Source organism: Siniperca chuatsi, linkage group LG7, assembly GCF_020085105.1.
Source record: "Siniperca chuatsi isolate FFG_IHB_CAS linkage group LG7, ASM2008510v1, whole genome shotgun sequence".
NCBI lineage: Eukaryota > Metazoa > Chordata > Actinopteri > Centrarchiformes > Sinipercidae > Siniperca > Siniperca chuatsi.
Genome location: NC_058048.1, coordinates 25,889,339 through 25,905,625, shown reverse-complemented (window position 1 = coordinate 25,905,625; position 16,287 = coordinate 25,889,339). Strand labels below are relative to the sequence as shown.

At 37.5% G+C, this 16,287-nt stretch overlaps 1 protein-coding gene across 8 annotated transcripts in view; it reads left to right on the top strand.

Annotated features, from left to right (window-relative positions):
- Positions 1-16,287, top strand: part of LOC122878992 (rho GTPase-activating protein 42) — a 76,106-nt gene that overhangs the window by 12,896 nt on the left and 46,923 nt on the right. For 5 of the 8 annotated variants that reach the window (XM_044202585.1, XM_044202584.1, XM_044202583.1 and 2 more), the window contains exon 1: positions 2,392-2,692. The exons of 1 other annotated variant lie outside the window; for it this stretch is intronic. In XM_044202585.1, the coding sequence (XP_044058520.1) occupies positions 2,539-2,692 (154 nt within the window). In that variant the 5' untranslated portion in view covers positions 2,392-2,538. Of the gene's footprint in view, positions 1-2,390; positions 2,693-16,287 lie in introns of those variants that run through there. 2 more of the 8 variants (XM_044202579.1, XM_044202578.1) reach the window with 1 other exon arrangement.

Below are 16,287 nucleotides of genomic sequence, written 5' to 3'. Positions count from 1 at the left end.
AATAATCACATATCCCCAGGCAAACTGGGCTCCCTGGCCAGCTTTGTCACATGTAAGTTTAATATGATTTTAGTGGTGAGTGTTACACCTCCCAATGAATGACTGAGGGTGTCTCTTTCGGTTTCATCAGCAGACTTGAGATTTCATCACTGTAAATGCATATGCATAAGGAAACAGATGCAGCCATTGTTGCTGATTCCTCAGGTGCAGCCAGAGGCCAGTCTTCATTTCAGTTCCAGCTCCATGTCCTCACAGCAGTTTGACTGTAGCTCACTCCTTCCACACCTGAGGCATTCTGGGTATGTGTGTCACAGAGTCAGAAATAGTGTAATACTGTGTCAAACGTATAGACAGATACTAAAATCAGAGGTGAAACAATAACCAACAAGAGGCAATAGAAGATGGTTATGGGTTATTTAATGAGGGAACGTAGATAACCCAGGCAGACCTAAGAGCCATTATGAACTTAAATTGGGAACCTATGTATTGTAGTGTATATCCATTGTGGTCTTAAGATCCAGTCTTTTGTTGTATGGTTTTCAATGAGAATCTCTTATATCAGGGCATCATAGCTGTGGATTGATGGCACTGTCTCACATACTTAATAACTTAATATTTATGTAATCTATTTAAAGGTGGACATCAAAATTTTGAAGCTGCAGGCATGTCTCATTCAGTTATGGACACACAGGAAGCAACCTTTATGTCCCCTTGTTTTGGCAGATTCATAATGGTCACTGTGGTCCTCTAGGTGAAGCAGGACATGCTTGTCAAAGCTCTGACAAAATATTCCTGGTATACTGCTTTAATTATTTGTACCTGATCAGATGAAGTACAGTACAGTACATTGATAAAAAAAAAAAATATATATTGTTGAAAATGCAGTTTGACCATAGGCCTACTGGCCGTTGCTTGAATATGATGTTACCGCACAATAACAACTCAGCTGCAGCCACATGATGCTGCCCAGGAAGGTTATCTGTCTCCGATGATTTATCTCTCTGCTATCTACAGTTAAAGCAGGTATCTTATTAGCAAAGGTTGCTAGTTAGTTATCAAGGAAGAAGGTTACAAGGCTACCTTCCAAATGACAGTGAGCAAAAGCCTATCCCCACCCACAGAGCTTATGGTCCGCTCTTGATAGCGAAGCATTAAATTATTAATGTACTTTCATTTGTGTTGGTTCTGGCCAATGCTGCAACATCCGTCTCTCTGTGGAGATTGTTTTTACACTTTGCTCAAAGATAAAGCCTCTACCCAGCCCCCTGAAGCTGTAAAGCAAAGAGTCATCCAAAAGACTTAGTGCCACTGGTTAGAGAGCCTCTGCTTCATGCCTACCAAAATACTCATTTGGCGTGTGACATCATTATCACTTTCCTTCCCTGTTGCATGAAGAGAATGCGACAAATTCCCCTGACTCCAATTAGGCTCTAGTTTAATTGCTTTCATTTACCAAGGTATTAATTCAGATCCCTCTTCTCAAACCCTCACTAATTCCAGTATGATGCACTGTCACCCATAATTTCTACACAGTATACAGTTTGTGACTTTAAAAAGTAAGCCCACTGGTATAATTTAACCAAAAACCTAACATGTCACAGAGGGTGCTCAGAGAGTGTAATATAAAAAGTGTTATACAGCCAAAATAATATAAGTGTTTAATTGGAGCACTGAGTAATGCTTAACAGAGTTAAATATTGTGAATTTGGGAAAAAGCCTATTACAAAATTCATCTGTTTGCATAGCTGAGTTTGGATGTGAAGCAGAAACAAATTTGTCACAAAATTCTGCCAAGAATAGCCAATTTGACAGATATAAAATGTTTGTTTGTTTTTTTTAAAAAAAAAAAGCTTTATCAAAACAGTGTACACATTGACACTAGCATATTGGTGCTGAAATATGTTGCACTCAAAGCTGGCCCTAGGCATAATCAACAGTGCTTTAGGCACATGGCCAATATTCTGTCATAAGATTAGTATATGCTTTCTGTACATATATGTATATTTTAGTGATTTTTTGTGGGAGTCAAATTCTGCTAAGGAACCCCCAAAACTCTGGAGCCAGCCCTGCTTTAACTCGGGACTACAATCAATCCATAGTACTGTGTTACTAATTGGAAACACGCTGGAAATAGGCCCAAAGTTTGCCTATGTAGGCCTATATTTTATTATTCGTCTTTTATTTATGTGAGATGCATCTCTATATACAGTATTTTCGCTTTGAACAAGGCAGGATGATGCATAAAATCTAGTCCCTGAATGTCTGAGTTAGAAATGGATCGAATGCTGGTCTACAGAAACTGCTGTAAACTATCCAAAACTAACCAGCAGGAGTCACACGACCACTAGCTATTTTATATGATAGGCAGCAGAAAAAACGGAGAAAATCAAAGCGGAAGTGAGCAACTAAGCGGAGCAGGAAAAGTTTTTTGTGGAACTTGGAGACGGCTGTATGACATCGGAACTACGTGATGAAAAGTAAAAACTGTTATATGCCGAGTTATAAAGTTTGAAAGGCAACTTTTGTCGTTGAGGTACAATGGGACTCCCAACTTTGGAGTTCAGTGACTCTTTCCTGGACAGTCCGGACTTCAGAGAGCGTCTCAAATGCCATGAAATAGAGCTAGAGCGGACAAATAAATTCATCAAAGAGCTCATCAAGGATGGGAATATGCTAATCACTGCGCTCAAGAGTAAGTAGCCCAATGTGGCCTTTTTCACTCCTACGGGTCCAGAAAAAATCTTTTAGAACTGTAACTACCTGAAAGCCACAGGCGACTTGTAATTAGAGGACGCATTCATTACAGCTTATTTAAATCGACTGTGTTAGTGTGAATGGTCCCGTACCTCATTGAAATCAAGACACCGGGAGCTGAATAACTCTGTGGTCTCCCATTGGGAAGCATATATGGTGAAAAGCTTAAAATCTGTACAAAAACCACACGCAATTCATTATTCGGAGGCTGTTGTACATCCAGGACATTTGTTTGCCTTTTGTCTGCTTCCCTGGCTGCGCTGCATGAATGCATAGGCTTGTCTAACAGAGCCTGGAGTAAATACCAGAGTCAAAACTGTGTCTATGATGGTTATGGTTTTGCTCTGCTCTAATGCCTAATCATAAGGTCACAGTCAGACATATGGAGAGCATTAGTGCAGTGCCGGAATTTGGTTTAACTTAGGTCTATTAGTGAAAGATGCTTTCACCCTCAAGGGCTTTCAAGTCACCTATCAGAAGTGAGTGAAAACATAGACTTTAAAGACTGATAGTCTTTAATGACTAAAGTCAATGAGAGCTGTATGACTGTCTCCATGAGGATGCCAGCATTTTGTCATGGGTCATTGTCCTCTTAAATTTATGATCAATCTCAAATTCCACAATGTGGATTAAAGTGGACTTCCTGTTCTGCTGTATCCCTGTAGGGTTGGGAGTTTGGTCTGTAACGTCAGAAGTGTGCCTGTGAAATGGAGAAAGATTAGAAATATAGGCCTAATAAATATGGAAAATAGCTGGCTTGGAATAGGATTGGAAGGCCACAGCAGTGTGTTGCAGTGAACTCACTAACCCATCACTCAGCACAATAATAATTTTTTAACGATTCAACCTAGCATGGTCCTGTCAACCTTTACTGTGATAAAGCATCATTCTTTTCATGCTTTCACTCTTTTCACCATCATTCCTACACAGTACATGTACTCTACATGGTTTTGTTGCTCTTGTGCCCAAGGCAGGCAGTCAGTCACTGAAGCTAAAATACCAACTAGGACTAGACATATTAACAGGGGTTAAAGTTGCAATGTCAAGCTTTTTTCATATTTAAGCATCAAATATATACATTTTATTAGTTTACTCTGTATGTGTTTGTAACTATGTGTGCACATGTGAATTGCTTCTGTGCCAGATATATTCAGGCATGATGGAGTGTGTACCATGCCATGGGGGTGTAAGCCAAGATAGGCTCATTTTGTATTGTATGGCTCTATTGTGTAGTGAGCACTAAGCTGAGTTGTAATAAAGCAAAGCCACTGTGCAAGTTATAAAAGTTAGAAAAAGCAAATGAGCTTGTTGTCCTTACAAATGAGTTTAGTTATTCCATGTTTGTTGATATTTATAAAACTATATTACTGCCGTGCAATATCCATCGCCTAATAAGCTGGTTAAATCTTCTACACTCAACTTGACAGTACACATGATTGCACTACTATTACTTATATTATTACATTGTACTGTACACTTACTTAGCTTTATACTTCATACCCACTACTTATTTTGATTGATTTGCTTGCAGACTTATTTATTATTATGTCTTTCTATTCTATTAGTACTTCCCCTGTGTGACGTGATAGTGAGCAGCTGTAACAAAGAGTTTCCATTTGGATCAATAAAGTATTTCTGATTCTGAAATTATGGTTCTCGGGATGATCAACTCTCCTGGACTAATCAGATGGGACAATGATTTTCATAATATCCCAGTATTTTTCTTCAAAATCCAGTCTGGCATCTTAAACTTTTGAGCATGATGGAGAGATGGATGGACATATGTACACAAAGACAACTATAGAGTAAAGCAGTAAAGTGTCATTCAAGATGGCTATAGCTTGTTATAGTGAGATACTGGAATTTTTTTTCACACTGTTTCACTGTTCATGTTGCTGTGGGTGCATTTGATATCAACAAAAACAGTGAGGAGCACTTAGCATTTAGATCATCATGCCCTACTACTGTATTTGAAAGAATCTACTATTTCTGAGGCCAGCTGAATGCCAAACCTATTTCATACCTTTTTTGCAACTGTTCTGTGAGTGGACAGGGTGCCACAGGTGGACAGGAATACCCCGCTGAATGGTTTATTCATGGCTGTTAGGATTCTCAGTAGCAGAAAGTCAAAGGTCTGTGCACTTTAATACCAAATAACCTTAACACTCCAGGTTGTACCATGCATATAAGAAAGTGGCAAGTGAATTGAGACTTTGATTGCCTTTGATTGGTTTATGGATGCAGGAAAACTGCATAGCTAAGTCTCTTGAAAAATGTAAAGTTAAAATAGAGGAATGTAAATTAACTAGTGATGAACCTCAATGTGTAAACTATTACAGTAACTAACCCAAAAACGTGGCCACAACTCAACCAGCTGTAGGAAGGGATTTTGGGTTGTATTTGTCTTTTCTTTGTAGTAATTCGTGGAACAGTCCTTTAACTGGAAAGCCCAGTTTCAGTCAGGGGCAGAGTGAGAGCGCGGGACGCGAAAGACGGAAGTAAATTATTGATGGTCTTTTACTTAGGACACCACAGAGGTTTATGACCCTTTATGGCCCACCATCAGTGGTGACATTACTGGAAGACCTTTAATGGACCCTTTTTTTAATAGTAATCATCTCATGTTTCAAAACTGAATAGTGTACCATAATTCATCAGTCTTCACATGTGCTGTGTAAATGAGGCCCATTGAGCCAAGGTTGACTTTCATGTTAATACATTTCCTGAGAAATGGTTCTACACATAACTGAAAGTGCATGTATCAGTTTCTAATATGTGTGTAACTACAGTACTTTATGTGTGTGTAGTACATATGTATATGGGATGTGCATGGGAAGTCAGTCAGTTTAAAGACAGTTTGGTATGGTTAGAAATGGTGCTTTGTTTTTAGTTACTACTTTGTAGGATTAACCATGTAATAATGACAAATGTAATTAGGTTTTACAAGGTTGACTCTTTGGTGTTGCTGAAATAATGAAGTAGTAAAGAAAGGTAGCATCAAACTTGGCTTGTCCTTGATCTAAATATATGTAATTCCTCAATGTCTTTTACATTTTTGCCTCTTCTATATGTAAACAAATAAGGGAAAACATTCCAGTCTTAGTCATATCCCCATTATAATGTAAGTTTTAATGCTCATGATGAGGATTGTGGTCTAAACATTCCCAAATCTCACTACATTTTGAACTTGGGTATTTGTTGGTGTGGATGATTTGTTCCAGGTGCAAGTAACACTTGTCTGCAGATGCTGTAAATAGCTTTGCCTTACTATCTGTGGCTGGCACTGACTGTTCACACCTGGTGTAGATAACAGCTGCTGACTTTTATTAATCCCTCCGCTTGACTGCAGTAATTGAATACACTAAAAACACTAATTATCCCTTTGTGAGTAGGGTGGGAGTAACCACAGATACGAGACAAATAATAATACATTTTAGATGTGGTAGGTAAGTTAGTCCACAAAGCACTTGGGCAGGTAGCCAAGCATCATTGGAGGCTAATGTTGTATACTTGAAATCTATGTGGTAACATTCAAACGGTGAGAGAGTGTGGGTAACATAGGATGCCCAAATGTCAGTTAGTACACTTGTGTTTTATTAACTGACCTGTGCACCCTGATTTGCAATTTTAGGTAAAAATGAACCATAATGTCAATATTTTTTGCTGAGACTAAGCAACAGTCACAATGACAAAAAGAAGCAAATGTGGAAATGCCTTAAATGAATAGTTTGACATTCTGGGAAATATGCTTATTCTCTTTCTTGTTGAGAGTTGGATGCGGAAGATGGATACCATTGTCATATACGTTAAATAAAGCAACAGCCAGCAGCTGGTTAGCTTAGCTTAGCACAAAGACTGGAACAAAAGCCAGGACTGAGCCAGGGCAACAGCAAGCCTGGCTCACTGTACACTGAGCCAGTATTTCTTGGCCAGGCTCAGTAACTTCTTGAAATTTCTGCCTGACAACCTCATAGTGATGACAAGACTCCAGGAAGTGACTAGGCCCAGATAAGAAATGGTCCGACATGTAACCCCACGTAACACTGCAACTTGTCATTTTTACACAGATTAAACAAATGAGATAAATTAACATGTTAATTTGGGGGCTTTAGAGGTGCTGGTAGGTGGATTTTGTTGCAATGTCTGCTAAGCTAAGTTGACAAGCTTCTGGCTGTGGCTTCATACTTATTGTACAGACATGAGAGGGGTATGAAACTTCTCGTCTAACTCTCTGCAAAAAAGCAAGTAAAGATATTTCCCAAAATGAGGACCTATTGCTTTAAGATACATAGCTTGGTAGATACACAGCTTCTGCAAAATAATTACTAATTCACTTAACAGTCACTTATTTATATTTTTGTTTATCTAAGTTATTTAAGCATTTTTTTTAACAAGTCACAGCCAGAAAAACTAAAAAAAAAACAACAACTTATAGCATGAAAACTTTATACTCTATATTATTGTGTTCATGGTTCATGTTAGCAAATAATTGCCCTGGGTTACTTATATTATTACCATTGCCACAGAAAATTCTTGTTATTGGCTGGCAGGTATCTATTAAAATAGTGTAATAGGACATAATACATTTGCTTTGTGCTACTGAAAAAGTTTAAAAAATAGATTTCAACACACATGAGATTTTCTACATATACACAAAATAACGGACATGGCAGAGGATTTTCCCCCTGCACCTCATCTATTGTTTTTGTATATCAGAATACCTCACCATGTTTTATTACTTAAGTCAAACACACACAGACCACCATGGGCATCCCATTTGCAGTCCTCTTTCACCCCACCTGTCATGTACTGTAAGTCCAATATTCATCCTGACTGGCCAGCTCTTTAGCTCGCTCAGCTGTTTAGCTCGCTAGATGTTTGACATTTTCAACCACACTTGTTTACCTGGCATATGTCATTTCACAATTAGCCTGAAGTGTACAGTCACAATTTTAGTGGGAATAGTCATTTTTGCATTTCATTTTCACTGAAAAAAAATCTAAAAATGATAATGTGATTTTTGCTGGGGTCTGTACCAAGCAAGTACAGAGCACCGCAATGCTTTTTTTATAATGGCATGTTGTGACACATTTGACCTTTTATCAAAAAATTGCAGTTCCTGCGATTTGGATATTGTACTTGGCCATATTGCAATTTTGATAATATTTCGATTAATTGTTCAGCCCTAGTATGAGCTTGTGTCCTGAGTGTGGCTGCTATACATGGGGTCATTTGATTCAGAGGACAAGCTTTACAACATCCTTTCAGAAGGCTACGGGTAATGTCATAGCTGCTCCATCCGTATTTTCTACAGACGGATTTAAACTGAGTTGCTGGCAAGAAATTGAGTTTTGTTAAAAGCTGTACACCACCGAGCCACAAACTATTATTGTGTGGTATATTACATTTTTGCTATAGAACATACACAATATGGATCACAATTTAATGGCATTGATAAATGTATATGAAAAACATGGTAAAACACTGTGCACTAAGGAATCTTCAGATACCCGCTTAGGCTTGGGCAGCCTTTGGGCGATGGCTTGTATCCTTCACTCATAATTTGTACAGATTTGTAAAACAGTGAGCCAACTACTTGTTCCTGCATGTACTTTATGAAATTGTGCATCACTGCATTTCCATCAGATATCTGCTGTTGGAGCCTGAAGCTTAAATCTTCTGCAAAACTATAATAGTTTTCAAATTTAAAGTGTATTTTGCTTTTAAAAGTTGTATCAATGTTATCATTACAACCTTTTTAAAAGAATGTTGTTTTCATTCATGAATTCAAAGTATTTAATTTTCATAATCTTTAAAAGATTAGCTCAGTCTAAAAACTAGAAGACACAGCCCATTATTATGTAAGCTGACTGTGTGTCTCTGCCACCACCCCATGCCAACGCCTGTTCACCAGCTGCAGAGTGACGCTTCCTCCCTGGTATACATGCAGTAATGAATGGCTGACATGCATGGGTGTTGTTATTATAAAAATTACAGTATTTAGCAAGTCTGTAAACAGCATCTTTACTTGTTCCAACTGTGCCTGCATAATTTTGAGGTATTTATGCAACTTAATATAACTATAATTAGTAACTGTTATTTTATTAAATGAAGACATGACGTGTAGGCTTTATGTTAAAAGGGATTTCACAGTAGCTTTCAGCTTTGGGAACTCTGAGTGTTTGTTTGTCTGAGGACAGATGATGCTCCCAAGGCTCAGCCACAGGAAATGTCCTGTAAACATGCTTGTATAACCATCCCCCATCCTCCCTCAGATAGCATTTGGCTTCAGTCTGTGTGTGTGTGTGTGTGTGTGTGTGTGTGTGTGTGTGTGTGTGTGTGTGTGTGTGTGTGTGTGTGTGTGTTGGACTGTGACTGTGTGTTGCAGGATTATACCATTTATAATGTATTGCTGCTGCTTTACCTACTTTGATGAATTTGAACTCATGTAATGGAAATGAAATACAGGAGTACATTATGTGACTTTTTTTAACAATAAAGCTGAGCGAAGCGGTAAACACAGCTCATGCAGCACTGCAAGGGACTCGGGTGTTTTTGTGGACAGATTTTGATAAAAGGATTAGACGTTGTATTCCTAAAAGCTGCTTCCCCTCAGACTGTGCAGGGAAATGTGTTAGACTCCAGATTGAGGTCTGTTCTGAAGTACTGTGTTGTTACTCTGTCAGTCAAAGTGATTGTCACATCGAGCACACCATTCTCATGCTTACAGTCGTCTGGCATTGCACGCTGGTGCTTTTGTTGCTTCTTCAGACTGAAAAGGATAAGGTGATGTATTTGTGTTTTGTCCTCCACAACATTAAAAATCATTCTCTCATTCTCTTCAGCTGGACATGTTTATTGTTGTATTATTTACTATATGTGCTTTGTTGTCTTTTTTTTCACAATGTAGATGAAATGCCATGTTGTCCAGGCAATTTAAAGTCACCAAATAGCTTAATACTATTAGGGGATGAAAGCAAAGTCTGTTAAGAGCTAAGTACTGTATCTCCCAAAATGCAATGTTAATATATTAAGATGGAATGACAAGGATTTAGTCACATTGTCTTGCAGCAATTATGCACATGATTTGTGTACATCACCTGTTGAAAAAACAACTCATGCAGACGTGGCTTGCAAACATTATGAGTGTGCTATATGCACTTGTGATGAACCAAAAGATGTGTGGTAAAAGACGATGAATTTGCACATCGACTTAGCCTACGCAGATGCTTAACTCAGACTTTGGATGGCACATTAGAAAGTCTCCAGCGCCTGGCACCATGGGTTGCCAAGTTTTATGAGAAGTGTTTGGACAATGGGGGGTTTAAATTAGTTTTGCACACCTCTTCTTTTTAATTGTTTTACTTGGAATAGATGCTTTGTAAAATCTTATTGTGAAAAGTCCAACTATTACTACACAATCTGCTTATTTTATGAGTGCTTTTTCTTTCAGAGGTAGGTTAATCTCTGTCAGAACTTGTGTCAGATGTGTTGTCTGTGTGTCTTCTGAAAGAAAATATCTCAACTCAGTCTAAAGGCTATAGGCTATATAGTGATAAATGACAGAGGCTGGCCTGGCTGGCTTTTTTTCATTCCAGCAGAATTGCAGGGCTAATAACTCTGATCTTTTTCTTCAGAGCTTAAGAATAGGCTGTAGCATTGCATCGGCATCATATCAAAGACCTGGGGTCAGTATCTTCCATCTCTTCAATTGTTTCAACAATTTGGATAGATGAAAACAATGCAGATGTGTATTCTGCAGTGATAGGTGGGTATAAAGATATATTTTCATATTCTGATCATCAATGACCTGTGCATCCTTACAACATATTTAGATTAGTTGATTTAATTAAATAGTCAGCACATATACAGCAGATTGCTGTAAACAAGTCATTATAGATAACTGGTTATGCTTATTCCATCAAAATACCAGAGACATAGTTTGATTGACAATACTTAAGTACTCATGTCTCTAAAAATGACTGAAATTCCAAGCCTTAATCCCTAACATGTTGCTACACCACCCCAAATTTCCTTTCTTGCTTTGGAAAGAAGTGGTGTGAAAACTGTTTAATGGCATCACAAGGCATCACCAACAGGCATTTTAATTGTAAAGTACACTGCTGGCTGTATCACTGCACCCCAGAGACTATGTTCTGTAGTTTCATCCGTTCATGTTTTATTCAGCCATCTCTGTCACTTAAGAATTAGTTTCAAGGTGGACCAACTTCCATTTAAAGTTACTGCCAGCTACTAGGGCTGAACGATATGCAAAAAAATCATATTGTGATTATTTTGACAGATATTGCGATATGAGTCATGATTGTAGTGGGAATGGTCATTTTTGCATTTCATTTTCACTGAAAAAAATAAAATAAAAATGATGATGATGTGATTTTTGCTGGGGTCTGTACCAACCAAGTACAGAACACCACAATGCTTATTTTAGAATGGTATGTTGTGACACATTTGACCTTTTAACAAAAAATTGCAGTTCCTGCGAATTGGACATTGCACTTGGCCATATTGCGATTTTGATAATATTTCGATTAATTGTTCAGCCATACCTGCTGCTACAGCAGCAAGTGTGGAGTTATTAGATAAGGCTTTGTTTCAGGCAATGGTTGGCAATAGGTTTCGTTCAGTATGCTCCAGGAGTGCGAGGGCCTGTCTGGTTGGCTCTCCTCTCACAGCAATTCTCTGTCCCCTGCTGGGCGACTGACAGGCGAACGTAATAAAAAGCAGGTGGAAGGGTTAGGGTTAGGGTCCCCCGTTACAATCCCTCCAAATGGAATCAAAGTGGCACAATGCACCTTACTATTGCATCAAAGAGATCTCCCCGTCTCTCGTTAAGATGGGAGCACAGAAGCGTTCCCCTTTGAAGACCTTCCCATCTGAAATCAGCTGTGTCTCACTGACAAGATAAAGTAGCTTCTCACTACGATGTTGATGTACAGGCAGACAGTGAACTGTGCATTGTTGCAGTATGCTTTTGTTTTTGTTTGTTTGCCTCAATAAAAAACTAAAATGTATAATAAAGTCTGGGAATGTTCCTTGTAAATGTTAAACAGAAAATACCATGAGTGTCTTCTGGGTCATTTGAAGGGATGTGTAAATTTGTAGCTGTTTATCAAAAGCTGAAGATGAATTCTTTATTGTGCAGATTTTTGTTTTAAAAACTGTTTTAAAAGCTTTTCTGTGCTAATTTGTGTTAAAGCACTTAATTAAAATCCTTAAGAACATTTGGAGGTGTGAAAGTACAACAAGGATGCTGCTTAGTAATTAGTGTTGTGATGAGTATGTCAGTCACATAATAGAGTGCTGGAAATGCAGTACACTGATGTTCTAGCATGCTTCAACATGTGCAATCTCAACAGGACATTTTTAAAATACTTTCTTTGTAATTTATAAGCTTGCAGCTATAATTATCTGTAAGGGGTTGACAAAATAACATGAAGACTTTGTGAGAAAGGACTTTGGAGTTACTGTTGCTGCATACAAGTATGTTTGTAATAAATAATATTATAAAGAGTACGGTCTAGACCTGCTCTAATTGAAAAGTGCAATGAGATAACTTCTGTTGTGAATTGGCACTATATAAATATAATTGAATTGAATATTTGATGTCTTACTGAGCAAAAATGTGTGTATATTCTATCGTTTTAAATATTTAAACCCACAAGGTGTTATTCTTAGCTAATGAATAATACCACACAAGCATAAAGTGACACACTTATGATTATGTGGTTAAGTCAGTTTAGGGTTAGGCAATGTTCTGTGATACTAGGTATGCTGATATTTTTGTAATACCATTGCATTTTTATATGTAATACCAAATTTGATAGTATAAATGTATTCATTTGTTACATGATTATACATTGAGACAAGAGTAAAGAAATTGTGTTGTAAAGCATTAGTGTAATTTTAGCCAAAACAGCCAAATATCCTTATATACCAGTATACCTGGGAAATGAAAGAAAAATCTCGATATTTTGCCTGTATGACACAGATATGAAACCTCAGAACTACACGTAAATGGAATGTGGAAGTCATAGCCCCAAAACTGTGAAAATCTAAATTGCTGTTGCAGAATTTATGCATGTTCTTAAATTATAATTTATGTCCTAATAGCTACTGAAGTAAGCATGCACTTACTGCAGACTTCCCTGTGTTTTGTCAGGGGTTGTCAGCAGATGGAATTTGGTAGTATGTGGTTGCCCTGGAGATGGGATAAAGGATATACCCAGGGGGCTCTGCTGTGTGGTGACTGACAGCCATAGTCCTCTCTCACATCTCACACATTGGGCACTCACTGGGGTAGCTGCTCCATCCAGTCATGTCTTGGCTGGGTGGTCAGAGCTCTACTCTTTGATTAAAACACAGGAGAATGGTACACCATAACTATTTTTCATTCTGTTACCCCTTTTCGCATGCCCGCTGTGTGAAGAATCATTACTGCAGGTCAAATACGGTGTTAGGAAAATTGCATGCAGGGTAGGATAAAATGTTTGCTGAGTGAAATAAAATCAGAAGGCACTATTTTTAGGTAGTGGTATAAATAGTGTATTAATGAGTCAAAATTTCAAAAATAGGTAGTTTTCTTTCTTTCTTTTTTTTTTTTACCTCTGTTACTCATGCTGCAATAGCTCTTTCTTTTCTAATTTCAGTGTTACACTTCATGTGGTAAATAACATCTTTAGATTCAGACCAAATTGCTGCTTAAACTTAAACTTAATTCTTCAGTAGACTTAAGTATTTGGTTGCAGAATGCCAACAGTATGCATTGACATTTAAACTGATAAAACACCATGAAAGCAGAGGATCTTTGCCTACATTGTTTCCACTAAAACTTTTAAATGTACAACCTAGAATGTGTTACACTGACTATGCCTTAACTGCTTGCCTAAGCTTTAAAAAATCTGTTAATTTATCATCCTTTATACTGATTCTCTTTCCATTTATCTTTGCTACTCAGTCTTGTGATCACTTTAAGTGAGTTGGTTTCTTGAGCACTGCTTGAGCAGTATTTTCTGCAGTACCCACTAATGAGGCAAGGGCCAAAATCATTTGTGGCGATTCCCAAACTTAGTAAATAATGAATAGAAAATAAACACAAAGTTGTTGTGCCATGTCTTTCTTGTGCTTTGCCCTAATTAAAATATGGTACATATTTATGGTATTCATGCATATGTTCACATCGAGGTATAACACTAACAGGGTGTTACTAGCAAACCTCATCATGTAGGCAACCTGTTTCCTTAAGCTCTGCTAGTGTATGCTATGACAGAAATCATACACCAGACTTAGACTACTAAGGTGTGTTAATTTAGAGTGGAGATGCAAAAATTAGTAAGTCTGTAGCAATCAGCTTTCTAATCTTTTCTGCTGAGGAAAAATGAATATTTTGATACTTACTAGATAACTGTTACCGTAGCAAACATAGCTTTGAGCCTATTACTGTATAAATTCAAAAGGCACCTCAAATGCAAAATGTTATTAATTACAAATGCCAAATGTATATTATTATCAAAATGCACTGGTCCAGGAGGTACATTCCCACCCATTGATATTTAAGAAAATACTAATAAATTTGTTTTGAAATAAATCAATCATCTATAAAAAAAGTGTCCAAAAGTATAAAAAGAATCTATTGACAATGCATATAAATGTTGATTTTTGTTGCCCTCAAGGCTGTTTTCTTTCTCTTCCTATGAAGCATAATTTCAAGCCAGTAAAAGCAAACAGCAGGTGTGCATAAATAGATGTATGCACAGGATGCAGCTGCAGAGAATAAACAGTGAGATTGACCGCTCCAATAGTGATAATAAAACATATTATTTTAGAGGGCGTTAACTGCTAGTCATCAATTCCCTTGCTAGTCCAAGTGAGGTGAGTGAGTAACTAGCCAATGCTTGTGGCTAGTGTAGCATTTTGTTACTGAGGAATAGAGAACCAAATTACTGTCCCACTTCTGGGCTAGCTTCTGCTCCAGCTGCTGTCTCAACCACATCTCCCATGAGCTCTTACGCATAAGTGCTGTCAAAGCCTAATGAGAGCTGTAGCTGTGAAATGCTAATGATAAATACTGAAATGATCACAAGTTTTCCTTTGTTACAATGATACGGTGCTCACGGTGCCTCCCCTGTAGCTGTGGCAGCCATTAATACTTATCAGGTGAAATGAGTGAAACTGACATTTAGAGGAACAGTTACAATCAAACCTATGGTTTATACCATTATGTTTTTAGCAGGTTTTACTGACCTGACCATTTTAAACCTTTTTAAGAGATAAACAAATCCAGAAGCCTCTGAACATTTTGAAATAAATACTCACATTGCAGTTAGTTACTGTTATTGCTATAGTGTCAATACCTGAGCTTCGGTACCAATACCAAAGTTATTCTTTTTTGGAACCTAACTTTCAGAAATATTAATGTTTTTCTACAATACTCTATGCTTGTCATTTGACAAAAGGAGCCAAGCTTCTCAAATATTAAATGTTGTCTTATCACAAGCAGCCACACAAGATAAATTATTGATAATTATTGTCTAAATGTGTAACATTTGCAAAAAATGTATTTAAATCAGGACCATTCTGATAACAGAATAAGTAAGCAAGACCAAATCGGACATATGAACTTGGTAATCGACAGGTTTAGATACTTTGTGCTACAGACACGTGGTGAGTAGCCAGACATTATATTGAATGCTGTTACTCACAAAATATTACAAAGAAAGCAAAGATCAGAGGATCATGTTGATTTTGTTATAGTTTTTTAAGGTGTACTCATTTCCTTGGTTTTTGATGGCTATAAGGAAACAATGCATTCAGTTGACAGCAGCATTTTTTAGTTTTGTGAGGTTGGGGCCTGTCTGAAAGTAAAAGATCATCCATTATTGATGGTCCTGCGAGCACACCCAGACAACTGCAGCTAGGTATTGATCTCATATCAGCAGCTTTAGAGTCAAAGCAGGAATGACAGGACCATATCACTGGCACAATACATCTTCTGGAAAGGTTCCACTCAGTGGCACTCAGGGCAGCCTCAGCAACATTTACAAGTGGTCAAGATAGTGTAGATGTCTTTAAGAGCCTTTCAGTCTGTGGTCTCATTGAGTGAAAGTCGTGTGTTCCTACCGATAACTCAAATACATTGAGATATAACAATGCTTGCTGTTATGTAAAGAAAAAGATACTGACAAATATCACATGACTCTTTTTTTTATCAGGATTTCTACACAATTTATATTCCTGTGGAGATGAGAGCATTGATTTTTCTGGGCTTTTAAGGCTGGTTTGTACTTTGCGATGCCTGTTAGATAAACTATTGTTGTCACAGTAGGAGCTGTATAGGTCTCAACACAACATTACCTCAAAGTGACAAGTTCTAGCAAACACTGGAAATTTGAAGGTTTGTAGTTTTATAACTAACAGCTTAAAACTTTCAGGCATTATTATTATAGCTGATAAAAATAATCAATTAAATATCAGTTAAATCATAGTTGGCTTTTTATACATTAAAACCTGTTTGGT